The sequence below is a fragment of the Propithecus coquereli genome, unplaced genomic scaffold (assembly GCF_000956105.1).
Source record: "Propithecus coquereli isolate 6110/MARCELLA unplaced genomic scaffold, Pcoq_1.0 Scaffold340, whole genome shotgun sequence".
Classification (NCBI taxonomy): domain Eukaryota; kingdom Metazoa; phylum Chordata; class Mammalia; order Primates; family Indriidae; genus Propithecus; species Propithecus coquereli.
In genome coordinates this window covers 2,452,099-2,469,400 of record NW_012149064.1, presented here as the reverse complement: position 1 = coordinate 2,469,400, position 17,302 = coordinate 2,452,099, and the positions used below count along the sequence as shown (strand labels likewise).

The window sequence follows — 17,302 nt, the reverse complement described above, 5'->3', positions numbered from 1 at the left end:
GGGAGGAAGGAGCTCAGGAAGTCCGCAGAGCCACGGGGAGACCGGAGGCCCCTTTGAGGCGCAGCGAGGGCGCGGGTAGAAATGCGTTTCCTGCGAGGTGAGGTTGCTGGTGTGGATTTCGTCCCCAGTCCAGTGCCTGCGTCGTGACTTTGCGCAGGGCGTGGCTGCTTCGAACTCCTGAAGCCCCGCCGCGGTCACCCCGCAGGCACCTGCTTCCCGGAGGCCGCGGCGACAGCGCCGCCGTCCGCGGGGCCAAGCGAGGCCGGGCGGCCATGGCCGCGGGGGCGCCCGGGCAGCGGCTGCGCGAGGAGGCCCGGTGCCCCGTGTGCCTGGACTTCCTGCAGGACCCGGTCAGCGTCGACTGCGGCCACAGCTTCTGCCGCGGCTGCGTCTCGGAGCTGTGCGCCAGGGCGGACGGCGCGCAGGGCGGCGTCCACGCGTGTCCGCAGTGCCGGGCGCCCTTCCGGCCCGCGGGGTTCCGGCCCAACCGGCAGCTGGGCAGCCTGGTGGACAGCGTGCGGCGGCTGGGGCTGGGCGCGGGGCCCGCGGGGGCGCGCCGGTGCGCGCGGCACGGCGAGGACCTGAGCCGCTTCTGCGAAGAGGACCAGGCGGCGCTGTGCTGGGTCTGCGACAGCTCCCCGGAGCACAGGAGCCACCGCACGGCGCCGCTGCAGGAGGCCGCCAGGTGCCACCAGGTGAGAGCCAGGCGCGCGCGCTCCTGTGGCCGGGCGCACCTGGAGAGGCCGGGTTCCGGGTCTGGAAATGCTGCCCTGACAGAGGAGCAAGCCGCGCTAGAGATGTTAAGTGACCTGCCCAGAGCCCACCGGGTCTCCTGAATGGCTCCTGTCTTCCCTTGCCCCCCGCCGTCCCCACCCCTCCCTCACAGCTCACACTGGCATCGGGGTCTCTTTGCCTCTGCTCTGGTAACCTCCTTTGGGCCCCTGCTCTGAAGCCCAAACCACTCATTATTTTAGGCTGTCCCCCTCTCCCCTGAAGCCTTTCCTGGTCCTTTAACTCCTGCTGTTCTTGTTTTTCCTGATACTGACTATCTGGTTCTCACAGCTGGAGCCCTGCTGGGGAGGGCCCTGTGGCTCACTTCATTCTTGGTGACAACTGCACATCTTTGTTGTAAACGTTATGTAATAATTCTCATTTGTACAATGCTTTCCTTTTGCTTAGTGTTTGTCTCTGTGTTAATTAATATTGTCACCAAAACAGCCCTCAGGTTTGGGCATTTGTTAAGAGTAGCACCAGTGGGGCCTGCGTTCTGATGGCCTTTGAAGCTGTCTACAGGCATGTGTCCCCTGAGGCAGGAATGGAGCAGCACACAGTCCGCTGTCTATTCAGCAAATATTTGGGAACCTCTGATTTGACTGTCCTCAGCAAAGAGGTGTCCTGGGGTATTTGGCCCCCAAAGTGGCAACTGTGGAACTCTGTGTGTAGAATTCTTCCTGCCGGTTCTCTTCACAAGTTCTTGCATGTTCTGAACACATTTAAATTTCCAACATCTAGAACAGTTACTAGCAAAAAGGATGTCAAAGTCATGTTTAATCTACTGGCATATTTAACAAAAGAATTATCACACTGTGATATAGAGCAAATGCTACCTTTCTTAAAATTATTTACTTATTTAGTTTGACTGTTTTAAGTTGAGATTTGGGATAATTTCCCCTCAATTTCTCTCTGGGCCTATCTGGAAATCTCTCTCTTGGTTTCTCTTCTTGATTTTGGTTGTCATCTACAAAATTCAGGTAATTCAGGTACTCTGTACTTTCTAGTTGGACTTTTACAGTATGTTCTTGCCTCACCCCCTTTTTTAACCCAGAAAGTACCATATAGACCATGGCTAGTGTAGTATTTCTAAAGACATTCTCTATATTTTCAGCAGTTCTTCAATTAAATACCAAATTAATATCATCTCAACTCCTGAGCCTGTCAGTCAAGACTTTCTAGGGCCTTAAGTTATGTATCGACAGCTCCTGTCCTAACCACTCATGAGATCCAGCAAAATTAGCCAAATTACCGTTGTCACCAAACATGCACACTTTTTTTTCATCTCCTTGCTTTTGGTCACAGTTTCTTTGGTCTGAGGGAGCACTGTCAAAGTGCTCTGTTCTTTGTAAACACCACAACAAGTGTCAGTTTCCCCAGCTTGTCAAATGCCATAATGAATTCTATTGCTATTTTATGCACAGCATTATACCATTATTTTAAAAACGATTGATGTGTAGCTAGGAATAAATTTGGGAATAGATTTTTTTTTATATTAAAAGCCTATTTATGTGTGTATCCTTGTGCGTATTTTCTACAAATGAAATACCCATACTTACCTCTAGCAAGGATCCTATTGTTGAAGGGAGATTTAGTTTTTGTTATATTGTATTTTTACTCATTGTAGGACTTAAAATTTACTTTACTTTTTTCCCATTTAAAATATGTTGACCTACAAGGTTTCTTCTGGCCCAGTAATAGACTACTAATACTACCAATTATAATTCCCTTTCTTATCATAAGTAATAAATAATTTTGAGTAGTCAAAATACAGAGAGATCCAAGAAATAGCATCACTCTTCAACCTAGCACTGATAGACAACATTTCTTCTAATAACATTTTCATGTAACTCTACCTGGTTTTATATATTTATTACAAGTACATTTTTTTCTAAAATTGGTGTTAAGTTTTATAAGATATACTTGTTTATTTGACATTATCATTGTATCTCTTCTCATTAAATATTCTGGAACACCTTATTTTAATTATTAATATATCCAGTTAATATATTTTTTCTCACCCCTCTATTTTTAACATCTTGGTTAATTACACTTATAATATTATAAGTAATCACGGAATGAGCAATTTTAGATAAACCTATGGGTTGTATCTAGTATTAATACACATTTATGTTATTGAGGTCAAATAAGGAATGTTTTAGTTTATCTTATTTCCTCGCCCATCTGGGTGACATTCAGTACTGAAGAGGGTATCTGTAACAGTTTTGGCACATCTTCCCAAACAGGTAAAGCTCCAGATGGCTCTGGAACTTGTGAAAAAAGAACTAGAAGAGGCTTTGACTCGGGAGGCCAGTGTGAGGAAGCAGACTGTCATTTGGAAGGTACGAGAATATCGGGGCGTGAGAAGTCTGCCTGTCTGAAGGTGCAGATTTGGGTCATTAAGTCATTCTTCCACATCCTCCATGCTCCAGTGCTTTGGCTGCGTCTACACAGTTGCTCAGGAAACACAGCTCAGTGCCATCCTGGGTCAGCCCATCCCCTCACATTATATGGTTTGTTTTTGTCCTTTTTACCTCTGTTGACACCACCCAGTGCAAATTATAAATAAATAGCTTTACTAGCGTGATCATACTGTCAAACCCACTGCAGTGTCCCTATCACCCAGAATAGAGTCTTGTACTATCACTACTAGTTTAAAAAATATTTGGTAGACAAATCAAATAATAAATATTTCACAACTTTATACCAGATGATTTGTAGCTAATAATGATCATCTTATATACAGGAAAATGATCCGAACCTCCAGCCTCTTTTGGTCATCCATACACATATTCTCTTTTCTCTGCACCTCACCAGCTCTTTTATTTCTCACCTGTGGTGATTTTGTCCCCCTTCTCCAAGAGACATTTTGCATATCTGGAATTTTTTTTTGTTTATTTTTTGAGCCAGTGCCTCACTCTGTTGCCCAAGCTGGAGTGCAGTGGTGCAATCATAGCTCATTGCGGCCTCGAACTCCTGGGCTCAAGTGATCCTCCTGAGTAGTTGGTACAACAGGCAGGCACCACCACACCAGCTATTTTTTTTCACTTTTTGTAGAGATGGGTGTCACTTTGTCGCACAGGCTGATATTGAACTCCCAGCCTCAAGCAATACTCTCCTGCCTTGGCTTCTCAAAGGGTTAGGGTTACAGTCATGGTCACCTGGCCTGGAAATATTTTTTTATTGTCACAACTGGTGGTGGCTGGGGGGTGTAGTGTGACACTGCAGATATCTGGAAGGCCAGGTATGCTACCAAACACCCTGCGATGCACAGGACAGTCCCCACACCTCACAAGAAACAATGAACTGGTCAAAATGTCAATTGCGTTAAGATCCAGATATAGTTTCACTGTGTATAGAAACTATGTGTATAGTTCTATATTTATACAGTGTATTATTTAATATGACATATAGGACATATTTGATAAAATGTTCCTGTTCTCTCTCCTTCTCCAAATAACCCTTCTTCTCTGATCAAGCTCTGTATTTTTGTAATTCTTTCCTTTCCTTGAAAATTTAGTCTTTTACTCTATTCTCAGACAGATATCTCCATAAAGACCATTTTTGCTACACTTTTTCTGGGCTAAGTCCAATCCTTTCCTATCACTCTGTATATTATAGGTAAAGTGAAATATTGATTGATAATTTTGTTGTTTCAAGCTAATAATCCAAGTGTATTGTTTTTAGTCCTGGCCTGATCAGACATTCATGAAATCAGAATCCCCATAACCAAGATCTGCATTCTTGCATTTTTAAACCCTGTGCTGATTATTCTCAAGTGGAGGGGATACTAAGATCCCTGTTCTAAGCCAGAGATATTTACCATCAAGAATGTATCCATGTGCGCCAAATGCAGCAAGCACGAGTTTGATAAAAATGAACTGTGAATTCTGCAAAAAAAAAAAAATCTTTTTTGTACACCTGTGGATATAACTGTAGTGCTCAGGAGGGTGGTGTGAGGGAAGATGAACTGTAAGCAAACCGCCTCCCAGCGCACCGTCTCGTACCACGAATGTCGCTGCGCTCTCCCACGGGCTGAGTGGTTTGCGCGCTCCTCAACAGCACGGCTCCAACATGGGGGAGAGCTGCTCAGACTTCCATGAGTTAGACCTTTTGGAAATCAAAATACGAAATGCAGAGCTGGCTGATATTAGAAAGAAGCTGGGATTGGGAGAATCTAGTGATATAGAAAGTGATAGAAGGAGGTAGAGATGGAAATTGGAAGGAGTTGAGTCTTATGGGATCATTAGAGTTTTGCCTTTTAGTCAAACCAAGAAGTTACACTGTTTAAAAACAGGGCAGAGAATCCAAGGTGTAGGTATTTTGGGAGGATGCTTTGCCTCTCGTACTCAGTTTAAAGTCTGTGTCCTACATGCTCAAGAGAATAAAATGTGGATATGATGAGCCTGTGCGAAGCATATTCGTTAGGCTGTTCAAAGATTGTAAACGTGAGATTTGGACACAAGTCAGGATTGAGCGGCCTGAGGATGACTTAGCTCTTTGTTGGCTTTCTAGGGAACATCAGGCTTACGGCGGGTTCACGATGACCATGTTGTGAAAGCGCCTTCGTATTCTCCAATCTCTACGCCCCTTTTTATTCATATTTACAAATATAGATCTCTCTAATCTCTTCATAATTTAATTGTTTCTAGTGTTTCTAGTGAGTAATCTAATAGTAAATGGTACCTTCCATTGTTGGACTCCTCCATGCTAGTGACTGTTCTCAGCAGTTTAATAGATATTTGTTAATAGTTGTAATCCACATGCTCTTCTTTTCCCCACATTTTATACGTGGTACTGAAACTGAATATAAAAGTGCCTTCCTCCCAAGCCTGTGGCAAAAGGGGAACCCAAACCCGACAGTCTTTCTCAAAGTCTAGGTTTGACAGCTCTGCAAGGCTCCTTCTCATACGGGTGGACTGTGTTTTCTGTGTGTTCTTACAACATGGCCAATCAGTCCACGGAGTTATGGAGCCGGGGGGCTCCAGACATTGCCTTCTCCACCTCCACCGCCCCGTAGGAGAAGGCAGGAGGCCCAGACACTGTGCCCCAAGTGCCAATGACGTGATCGCCTGTGTCCCTCCAGGAGACGGTAGACATGCAGAGGCAGCGCTTCAGGTTGGAGTTTGAGAAGCACCGCGGCTTTCTGGCCCTGGAGGAGCAGCTGCAGCTGAGGCAGCTGGCGGAGGAGGAGCGAGCCACCCTGCAGAGGCTGCGGGAGAGCAAGAGCCGGCTGGGCCAGCACAGCAAGGCCCTGAGGGAGCTGGCGGAGGAGCTGGAGGACAGGTGCCGGCGCCCGGCCCTGGGTCTGCTGGAGGTGAGGCCGGTTGGCAGAAGGACAGGCGGATATGAGACTGAGGGGAGAGAGACAAGGACGGTGGCTTTCAGAGACAGACACCTAGACCTTTGTGTTCTTTAGGAAAACGACATCCTAGAATTTACTGGGAAGGCATCTTAATCCTAAATCCTAGCGTCGGAATCATAAGGGATTCTAGAGAATTGCATAATTTGCACTAAAGACAGGAAAGATTTAAAAATTAAAATTTATTTAGTGATTTATGGACACTTAAGCAGCTAAGAAAAGGGCAAGCTACACTGGGCTGGCTGAGAAGTGCTTCTTAAAACCTCATGGTCTGTCAATGGTGACATTGCCATTTTCAGTGACAGCCAGTACGGAAAGACGTGGTAACCCACTTCAGCGTAAGTAGCCAGAGGTACGGATACGGTTTGAAATTGCCCAGCGTGACACTCTTACATCAAGCCGTAGGGCAAACACTGCCTGGCCCGTGCTGCACGTCCACTGCGGGTCTGGTGGGGAGAGATTGCGTGGGCTCCCGCGCGGCTTGCTCCCAGGCTGTCGGGGATTAAAGAGCAGACAGACAAGTAACGGGCGAAAGGAAATGCTTGTTTTCAGTCCTCCGTGAAGACTTGCTATCCCAGGTGAAGAGGGACAGGCGTATTTGCTGATGGGTGCGTGTTGTCACGGCAGAACCAGCTGCAACAGGAGTTCACCCGGGCACACTTCTTTCTGTCCCATCCCCACACCTTGTACAGGGACGTCTGAGCTGCGTTACTCGTGTTCACTGCCGACCCACTGATCTGCCTTGTCTGACTCAGTCTAGACGCTGAACGTGCCACCAGTGTAAATAATCCTGTTGACTGTCCGTATGATATTGGCGGATACAGTGACTAAACAGTGCCGGCTACACAGTGGGCATCATTAAATGAATGAATTTACAAAGCATTTAAATTTAATTGGTCTCATTTTACCTTCAAAATATCTATAGATAAGTAAAATTTGTTTTTATTCCATTATTGGCATTGTTAGCATCATTGCTATGCTCATTTCCTTGCAAGCAAACCGGGGGTTGGAAAGGAATTAATTTCTAAGTAGCAGACAGCAAATGAACACAAGAACTTTCACGTTTTCAGTAATAATAGTTATTGCCTTACCTCACCGTATTTCACATAACTTATTTATATTTAGCATTTCTTAGCACCAGATAAATGTTAAAATAATTTTTAATCCAATCTTGGGGAGAATATATTCTTAAGTAATATATTTATTTTTATGCCACCATTGCCCTTTCCTCCCCAGCACCAGTAAGCTACACTTTACCCCCAGTGGCCAAGACCAAGGCCTGTCATTTCCATACAGGGTAAGGAGAATTATTTCCACACTTTTATGCCGTGTCAAAATTTATTAGACTGGTGACTATTTTTTAGGAGAAGAGGGGAAAAGTTTCCTAGGTATATTTATTTATTATTAAATGTATATTTATTTAATAATCTACTTTGAGGTAAGATGTTGCTAGCTATTAATGACTTCCTTTTTTATCTACTTAGGTAACCTACTCATATGAGTAGCTCTAGTGTGTTGGTTCAAAGAATTAGCGATCTGGAGTTCTCTTATAATGACATTGAGGAAAATATTTTATGTCTATACCTAACATTATTCCTTACATATACTGTGCAAATATTTAGGACTTATTTTTATCCAAATTCCATCTGTATTAGGTGCAGAATGTAGCTCTGTTAAAATAATCCAAGTGCCAGAATTACCAATTCAAAAAGTAATTAAAATTGAATTAATTATAGGAATTAACCTAAACTTTGTGTAGTCTAATTCTTTTCTAATTATTACTGATTCTATTATTTCAGATTCTTGAAAAATTAAATGACCGCCTGTTTTTGTCTTTAATGAAAAGAGATTCATCATCCCCTATAGTTTAATCATTAATTGCTTCCAATAATTCCTAAAGACATGTTCATGGTGTCCCCTGGTCTAACTGTCAAAATCGATTGGAAGGTCTAACTCTCACCTGTTTGTGTTTCTCTTTCACTTTCAGGGTGTGAGAGGCGCCTTGAACAGGTATGTTTCCTTTCTGAATCAGTGAAGGGACTGGGAGAGGTAGAGGAGGTGGTAGATAACCCACTGACAACTGATGGTTCTGTGTCCACCTCAGAAGTAAGGCTGTCACACGGCCAGAACCAGAGACCATCCCTCTGGAGCTGAAGACAGTATGTCGCATCCCCGGGTTGAGGGAACTGTTGAAGAAGTTCCAAGGTAGGCTGCGTCTTGGAGCTCGGGGAGCTGTGATCCCTGGGCTTGGCTGAAATTGCAGTTCGTACCATGCAAGGCAGGCTGGAGCACAAACAGAACCCAGAGTCTTCGTGGCCACAATCAGCTGAGATTCTTCCGAGAGTGTGCTGTGGGTTTATTATTAGACTGTGGGAACTGGCTTGTGGGGACTTTCTGTCCTGTCTCCACGGAGCTTCACCTCTTCGTTGGTGCGGGAGCCGTGAGAAAGGGGAAGTTATGTCAACTCGAAATGAAATAATTGAAAGACTCAGAACCCAGTTTTAAGGAATTTATTCAAGCGAAAAGGTGGGAATAGTCACCTGGAAACACAGACTCCAGAGAAATGGGGGTCCGTGCTCCAAAGTGAAAAGTTAATGTCTGGCTTATATAGGCAGAAAAGAAAGAAATGTAATAGGATTATAACATTTTCTACGCAAGACTCAGTGTCATATAGAAAACGTTATGAGTTACAACAATTTAATTAATCACAGCTTGTTTGAATTTCCTTTCCAATTTCAAAGAGTGTGTTTCACATTTCATCTTAGGCGATGTGATAGTCATGACGTGTTTGTGTAAAGGAAAGAGGGAAGTCACTCTGTAGTGAAGACCAACAATGCAGAGGGATGCCCTTTACTCTTTAAAACGTTTTAAGAACCATTGTTAGTAAGGAAGAAGACTGATCTATAATCAGAGAAACGAAGGTTACGGCTGCCTGTCACGTGGCTCAGGCCCCATCATCACATTCCTTCGTGGCTCAGAATAATGTAAAGTTCCAACAGCTTCGATTTGGAACGACTTATTTTCATGGTTATGAAAGAGATAGGGGAATTCTCTTGCACAGTCATACAGCACAGCAGCTCTGGCCACCAAAATGTGTGGGGATCTCTCCCCGGCCACAGCCAGTCGGTTCTCCAGCAGACGCTGCATCCGGGGTCCTCTGATTCAACTGGACCCTGGGGCAGCGTCAGATCTGACAGACTGGGGGCCAGTGCCACCAGCCTGCCCCATCCACAGGATGCCAGTGGTAGGCACAGCTTACGACCTGGGCCTCTGACCGACTAGCTGTAAACTGGGGTTCCCACGACCCCCTCCTTGGGTTCAATAAATTTGCTAAAGCTGCTCTCGGAACTCCGGGAAGACACTGATTAAGGTACAGTTACTCATTTATTATACAGGGTGTTAGAGAGGACACGTGTGTGCAGTCGGATGGGGAGCGTCACAGGGCAAGGCACAGAAGGGGCGCAGAGCTTCCATGCCCTTTCTGCCAGGCCACCCTCCAGGACCCTTCATGTGTTTACCCGCCTGGAAGCTCTCAGAACGCAATCCTTTGGGGTTGTTATGGAGCACTCCGTAGGCATGACTGATTAAACCTTTGGCCGTGCTTTATCAGCTTAACCTTCAGCCCTGCTCCTCCCTAGCAGTGTGCCGTGTGCAGGGGAGACACGTAGGACTGAATCTTCCAGCCCTCTAATCACGGGTTGGTTCCCCTGGCAACCAGCCCCCTTGTGAGGCTTTCCAGGCCTCACCCCCACCGAAGCAACCACTAGTCAACTCATCAGCATACAAAAGCCATTCTTATCTCCAGGGAGAGTCCAAAGACTTTAGGAACTGTATGTCAGAAAACAGTATGTATTCCACAATGTCACAGTTGTGGCGACTCATGCGCCCCTTGAAGCACGCATGCTGAAGCCGCCTGTGTGGCTTCCCTGAATGTTTCATGGCTGTGCCAAACTGTGCCTTGGTGTAGGGGCCAAGGGAAACCTTACCCTTAACCCTCCAAGGCTTGCTGAAAATCAGCTGAGCAAAGGCAAATTAATAGGAGAAAAGGCATACAAAGTTTTATTTTAACGTGCAAAGCAGGGGCAAATCACAGGAGGATTACTCAATACCTCAGTGAGGTACAGATGCTAATATACCCTTTTTGGGGGAGAACGGGAGATGGGGAAATGTGAATGATATTACGGGGATAGAAAATGATTTTTAGGAGAATTCAATGGACTTGGAGAACATACAATGGCCTGGAACAAAGTCCGTTGAGCCCACACAGCAGACAGTGGTTTGTGACTAAAGTCTGGATAAGTGTGTTGACTGACTTCAGTCTCCCTTCCTACAATGAGTTAAATTAATGAAAAGTCAGGGAAAGGACCAGTTGTAATTGTTTACTTCTTTGGCAGGTCTAGACTTTAGGCAGATAAAGGCATGTTAGAGAAAAGCTTCTTCCAGTGTCTGCTGGTTTTCTAAGCCCTTTAATTGAAAACAATCAGCGTACCAGGTGCCATATTTTGGGGAAAAGTTCCCTGGTCTCCCTCAGCGGGAGGGTGCACTGTCCCAGAAGAATGAGGATTGGGGTACCGGTGAAAAGTCTAAAGACTACTGAGTCACAGACACTCACACCCGTGGTCAGAACAATGGGCTTGCAAGTGAGGTTCGTCTATTATTAGCTGTGATCTGAGCAACGTCAGCTCCAGTAAATTTCCATTTCCATGTTTATAAAATGATAAAATATTATTTAGAGGACTAAATTAAACATATCTGAAAACACCGCCACCCTGCAAAGCAGTCAATATGAAAATATTGCAAAGTTATCATTTAACGAGAAGCTTGGTGTAATTTATTGGCTACCAATTTGATGAGTTGCTTGAATTCATAAATCAATAAAGCCAAACATATTCAGTCAATTGTTTTTATATGGGAATAACTAGTGTAATAAATTAGTCTGTTCAGTCTTATTATGTTCTTTAAAACAGTGTATATTCAGTGTTTTTTAAATTTCACTTTCAAATCTAGTACATCCTCCCTTCCTCACCGAGGCTTCACATCTCGATGCGCATGTTTAGTACGTTCACGGGCCAGATGTCACATCAGTCTCCCTGGGACTTTATAGTATCAGTATTAGTTGTTTATCGTTATATAACAGATTACCATGAACTTAGTGGCTAAAATCATACCCATTTGTTAGTTCGCAGCTCTGAAGATCCCACACCCAGGTGAGATCCGCTGGCCCCTCAGCTTAGGCTTTCCCAAGGCCGAGGTCAGGGTGTGGCCAGGCTGGGCTTCTCCGAAGGGCCTCGCAAGAAACAAGGCTTGTTCAGGTTCTTGGCATGATGCAGCTCCCTGCAGACTGCAGGACTGAGGTCCCTGTTGTCTTGCTGGGTGACAGCTGAGGCCACAGATCTGGATATCACTCACCTTTCTACTCGTGACCTTTCTATCTTCAAAGCGAGAAATGACGTATCACATCCTAATCTCACTGACTTTTCTTTCTGCCACCAACCAAATAGCCAGAGAAACCTTTCTGATTCCCAAGGGCTCATCCCACTGGATCCGGCCCACCTATAGTCTTCTCTTGTCGTATGATGTGACATGGTCATGAGGCTAACGCCAGAGTCTGAAGGTCAGAGGATCCATTTCAGAATTCTGCTCACCACGGTCGCATAATCTTGAAAGTAGTGGATTTCGTATCAGTGATATTTTCCCATAGATGTTAAGGAAAAAAATCTCTAAGGGGTTTATAAATTTTATGTTAAATGCAGAGGAGCCACCTAAGTGCACCCAAAGGCTTTGGAGATAAGCCGGGCACTGTGTTGCACTCCTGTAGTCCCAGCTACTGGGGGGCTGCAGCAGGGGGATCCCTTGAGTCCAGGATTTTGAGGCTATAATGTGCCATGGTCGTGCCTGCGAAGAGTTACTGCACACCAGCCTGGACAACATAGCAAGACCCCACCTCTTTTTAAAAAATTGCTTTGGATATAGATGAAAGGAATCTAAATGACTATGCATTTCACCAATGGTTATGCTTTTATTGGGGAAATGAATGAGTCTGGATTATGCAGAGGGAACAGTGGAATACACCAGAAAGTAATGGTGAATAAGCCCAGTGACCTGCGGGGTGAAATACAGATCTGTCTCTCTGGGAGCTATCAGAGAGAGAAGCCCGAGCACCTGTGTGACTGTTCTCCTCACTGGCTCCCTAAGATTCACCGATCCTTTCCATCCTCTCACGTGTTCCATACAATTCTTTCCACAGTCGATGTAAAGCTGGACCCTGCCACGGCGCATCCCATCCTGCTCTTGACCGCCGACCTGCGCAGCGTGCAGGAAGGGGAACTGTGGAGGGATGTCCCCCACAACCCTGAGCGATTTGACACGTGGCCCTGTATCCTGGGCTTGCAGAGCTTCTCATCAGGGAGGCATTACTGGGAGGTGATTGTGGGAGAAGGAGCGGAGTGGGGTTTAGGCGTCTGTCAAGACACGCTGCCGAGGAAGGGGGGAACCACGCCGTCTCCTGAGAACGGGGTCTGGGCCCTGTGGCTGCTGAAGGGCCGTGAATACCTCGTCCTCGCCTCCCGCTCCGTGCCTGCTCTCCGGCTGGAACCACCTCGCCGCGTTGGGATTTTCTTGGACTATGAAGCCGGTGAAATCTCATTTTACAATGTCACGAGTGGCTCTTACATCTACACATTCAACCCACTCTTTTCTGGTTTTCTCCGGCCTTATTTTTTCATCTGTGACACGCATCCTCTTATCTTGCCACCTATGACAGAAGCAGAGTCAGAAAATTGGGCATTGTCGAGTCATCTTGACGCCGCTTCTCATGTTGGAGATGATCATTCCTAAAATTCTGTTCCCGAGGCACAGGCCTAGCCTGGCAGAGGTTCCTGGAGTGGAGGGAGCGCCATAAATACGCCAGGCCCCAGCAGATGTCCGCATGTGGGCGAGCACTTCATTCCCTGCTCTATGGCGGTTTCCCCCGCACACAGAGAGAAGCTGTGGAGCATTTGCGTGGGGAGGGACCCCGGAGTGTCAAGTTTCAGAAAGGGGCCGATCTCGTCTGACTCTATTTGCAGATGACTCCACATGCTTTCTTGATGGCTCTTCCTTCAGATTGATGAGCTCGTGTGACACACAGGTTTCTATGCCTTCATTGCGATCTCTCATTCCTTTCACTCCCGATCTTCCGTGTGTTAAGAATCAGAAATGGCAGTTCTGACGTTGGTTCAGACCGGCTGATATTATTCCAGCGTCAGACCCGCAATTCTGTTTCTCCTCCTTTTCCTTATTTCGCTTCTTTTCCCGTTTTCTCCCTCCTCTGTCTCTGTCTCTATCACTTTGTCTCTCTTTTTCTTGTTGTGATTTTTACTTCTTGTTATTTAACCCGTCATGTCCTTCTAAACTAAAATATTGGGAGCCATTCCTTTTTACGTTCACCTTTGCTGTGACTGTACTCAGTTACTTTCTAAATTCTCTTTATTCTGGGAGGACTTTTTGAGGATTATGAAATTTATTCCTCTGAATCTAATACCAGGGATTTCTAGTCTTTTTCCTTTATCTTTGGCTACGTTATTTTTAATGTAGGGATTTCTCAGAATTTTGATCCAGCTAGTCCTTTGACCTAGATAGTTACTCGTTATAAGACCTCAAACACATAACACCCGTCTCTCTCTCTCTCTCAGTCTCAGCTACTTTTCCCAGTTCCTGTACGTGGAACAGTGACACTGGCCCTGGCCATACAGAGTGATGGTAAATATTTAAGGGCATAATTGATATTGTTGGTTTCAATTCAACTTTTCTATTTAAATACAATATAAATGTGATGATGATGTTGATGAAATTATAATAATATTTAACTTATTTCTAAAGCATATTCTGTATCTTTCCTGCAAAAGTTCTTAAAAGCCATGGAAGGCTAACTTTTCCACCAGCATTCTCTGTCGTTTCTAGTAAGTAATTGCGAAACAAATGTTAAAATGCTTAAATGCTAAATGCTTCAATGCTAACCAAATATAAATTAATGGCAAATTGCTTAACATTATCCTGATAATAATCTACCAATGTTTTAATCCTCTTCTTTAACTTTTGACTGACATCTTTTACTTACCTTCCAACCGTATTATTGACGTAGCTTTCTTTCAAGATTTTCCAACTGTCTGATCGTAAGTAAACACTTGGCGTCTCTGTCTCTCGCTTTCAAGCAGAGGCGACAACACATCCTGTCGACCCTCATGTTGGTATTTTCCCGACCACGCGTGCTCCAGGCCTCTCTGATGCATGTCTGGGTGGGGAAATGGGCTTCCGCTCAGCAGTAGTGCCCCTTCCGCAAGGGGGTCCAGGGGGTCTGATTCCCTGTTTTGAGATCCCTCGTTCCATGGGGGTCCAGCCATTCCCTGCAACAAGGAAGCCTGGGTGGGAATGAGACTCCTACTGGTGCCCTTTACTTTCTTCTTGGGATGAGAAGAGGGTCCCAGGGATACCCCATCCCTACTGTGCAACCCGACATTCTGCTCCCCACTATCTTCCTTCAATCTTGTCATCTCGCTCTGCGTTTTATTGTGCTTTATGTTGATCATCAAACTGATGTCTGCCTTCATCCCTCGCATTCTAAGCTTCATAAAGCTTTGTGCGTCTCCTACTGTGACCCCTTCTCCTTCCTTTCCAATCCCTAAAAGCTTTCCACTATTGCCTCTGGAATTCTGCTTCATTACCTGCAAAATACTCTGAATCCATACTATTTGCTGACCTTCCCATCCTTTCTCCTGAATGCTAGCGTCTTGTGTCCGACTGTCTGCTTGATATCAGAAGAGACATTTTAAACTCTATGTGCCTATAACTTAAGCCTAAATTTCTCCCAAGTCGCCCTTAACAAGAAGAGCCACATCACAGGCCTCTCCACCTCAGTGGATGGCAAATGCATTCTAGTCATTGCTCGGGCCAAACATCGGGCTGACTCCTTTCTGGATTTCACAGCCCACATTCAGTCCGTCAGCAAACCCTGCTGGCCCCACCTCCAGAACGTATCCAGGGTTCGGCCAGCCCTGACCACGCGGCTGCCAGGACCACAGTCTGAACTTCCACCCTCCCCCGCTGGAAACGACATTCACTTCCTGACAGTGGTCCTGGCCGGCTCCAGCCCTCCCACTTCCATTCGCAACACAGCGACTGGGTGACCCTTTAGCACCCGGGACAGTGGTACCATCTCAGGTACCTCCCATTCAGCTTAAACTCAGAATCTGCACAGTGAACCCTGAGACCCCAGAGGTCTGAACCTCGATCCTCTCTCTGGTTCTCTCCTTCTTCTCTCACTTCTCTGTTAGATCTACGACAGCTGCCCTGGCCTCATGGGTGGCTTTGCACCCAACCAGGCACTTCCCAGCAGAGGGCCCTTCCCCCACCTATGGCTTCTGCTTGAAATTCCCTTTGCCCTGATGTCCCCTGGCCATTCCCTTTCCTCCTTTGTGTCTGCTCAAACCCAACCTCTCGGTAGGCAGCACACAGCCCACCCCCCCAGATCCCCGGAGCCACCTTCCCAGTCCCCTCCCTGGCTAAATGGAAGCTCTATTTTCTCATGCAGCGTGTGCCGACTTCTAATGGATTCTAGTGTTCTCACATTTATTAGGTTTATTTTTATTTATTTATTTTTTGCCTTTTAATGGTAGAATGTAAACCCCGCAAGGGGAGGGATCCTGTCAATTGACGATGACACATTCATCGACGTATCCCAAGCACCAGAACGTTGGTTTGTGTGGTTATCACTGAGTGCGTATTTGTTGAATGAACAAATGATTGACTATCTGGAGAGCAGAATTAAATGATGGACCTGAAAGTGTTTTGTGAAATGTAGTATATTAATATATTGTAGTGCTATCATAATAATAATTTTATTATAATTATTTATACTAGACAACTACTGGCCAATAAAGTTTAATGCCAAGTGCTGAGTAAGCAAAATTGATTTCGGGGGGGGGGCGGGTATAGAGGAAATTGGAACAGAGGCTTAGTGTGCACAGGTGATGGACTCTATTGACGTGGTAACTTGGAATGTCCGGGCGCAGTCCCATTGCGCTACCTGGGTTTGGATTCCCTGTGACATCACAGTGACACCTTTGAACTATGCCTGGTCTCATACTCACTCCGTAAGTCACATATCGATGTTGTACTTACTAGGAATGTGGGGAACTTTATATATAAACTTTTATTGACTGAAACTTTTTTTTCAAAGCAACTGACTTTCATTTTTTTTTTTAAGAAGGGGTCTCACTGCGTAGCCCAGGCTGGAGTGCAGTGGAGTGATCAGAGCTCACGGCACCTTTGAACTACTGGGCTCCAGGGGTCCTCCCACTTCAGCCTCCCAAGCGGCTGGGATCACAGGTGTGAGCCACCACACCTGGCTGACTTTGCCATGTTTCGTGTACCTCTCTTCACCTGAACTGTCCAGTTGAGAGGCTCCCTCTACAAATGGGACGTCCTGGGTCTTCTGTTCTCCCCGTCACTTCCCCATTACTGTGCTTCTCTCTGTTATTGTACACTGGCATTTTTCCTCACTCAGATAATCATGCTTTTCTTCCCTTACATATCCTTAAGCACTGCTCTGGTAATTACTAATGGAATTCTTTTCTTCCCTCTAAGGAACATTTTAAAAATCAACCCCCCAAATTAAATTCTGTATTTTTCTAAGCTATAACCTCCAGAACTGTCTGTCTGGATCTATATCTATATATCCCAGAGACTGGGTGACCTTTTCAAATAACTGATTTGATCAGTTCCTCTGTTCCCACACCCCTACCCCCTAATCAGGTGACTGTTTTGTCAATTGAAGTAAATAAGTAAACTCATTTTTTCTAGCATGTTGGGAAGGCCCTAAAGGAAGAGAACTGGGAGGGGGTGATATGCGGAGCTGGTCAGGAGTGGGAAGTAAAATAGCCTCATTAGCCAGGAAAGGAATGGAGCAAATTTAGAGTGATGATTTCGACTCCTGGCATCCCAAGGGCAGAGGAATTGGGAACAGTGGGATTTATTAAACCCATCTGCTCCCCAAGAACCCACCCTCAATGCCTGCTTTCAGTGGGCTCCTGGGGCCCTGTGTGGGTCTGCTCTCCAGCACACAGGGGGGTGGGGAGTGGTGTGTGTATGTGCAGAACACACGTTCTGCGAATCTGCCAATTCTACACGTTC

At 45.7% G+C, this 17,302-nt stretch overlaps 1 protein-coding gene across 1 annotated transcript; it reads left to right on the top strand.

The window, feature by feature from the left end:
• Positions 1-272: 272 nt before the first annotated feature.
• TRIM58 (tripartite motif containing 58) lies at positions 273-13,003 on the top strand. Its single transcript, XM_012650836.1, has 6 exons — positions 273-695; positions 3,018-3,113; positions 5,858-6,088; positions 8,121-8,143; positions 8,238-8,338; positions 12,381-13,003. The coding sequence occupies exons 1-6, from the start codon at positions 273-275 to the stop codon at positions 12,968-12,970; spliced, it is 1,464 nt and encodes a 487-aa protein (XP_012506290.1). The 3' UTR covers positions 12,971-13,003.
• The last annotated feature ends 4,299 nt before the right edge of the window (positions 13,004-17,302 follow it).

Bases quoted from the DNA above. Each gene is read 5' to 3' on its own strand.
- TRIM58 (XM_012650836.1), top strand. From the start codon at position 273: ATGGCCGCGGGGGCGCCCGGGCAGCGGCTGCGCGAGGAGGCCCGGTGC. The intron at 6,089-8,120 runs GTGAGGCCGGTT...TTTCACTTTCAG, and splicing joins CGGCCCTGGGTCTGCTGGAG to GGTGTGAGAGGCGCCTTGAA. The intron at 8,144-8,237 runs GTATGTTTCCTT...TGTCCACCTCAG, and splicing joins GTGAGAGGCGCCTTGAACAG to AAGTAAGGCTGTCACACGGC.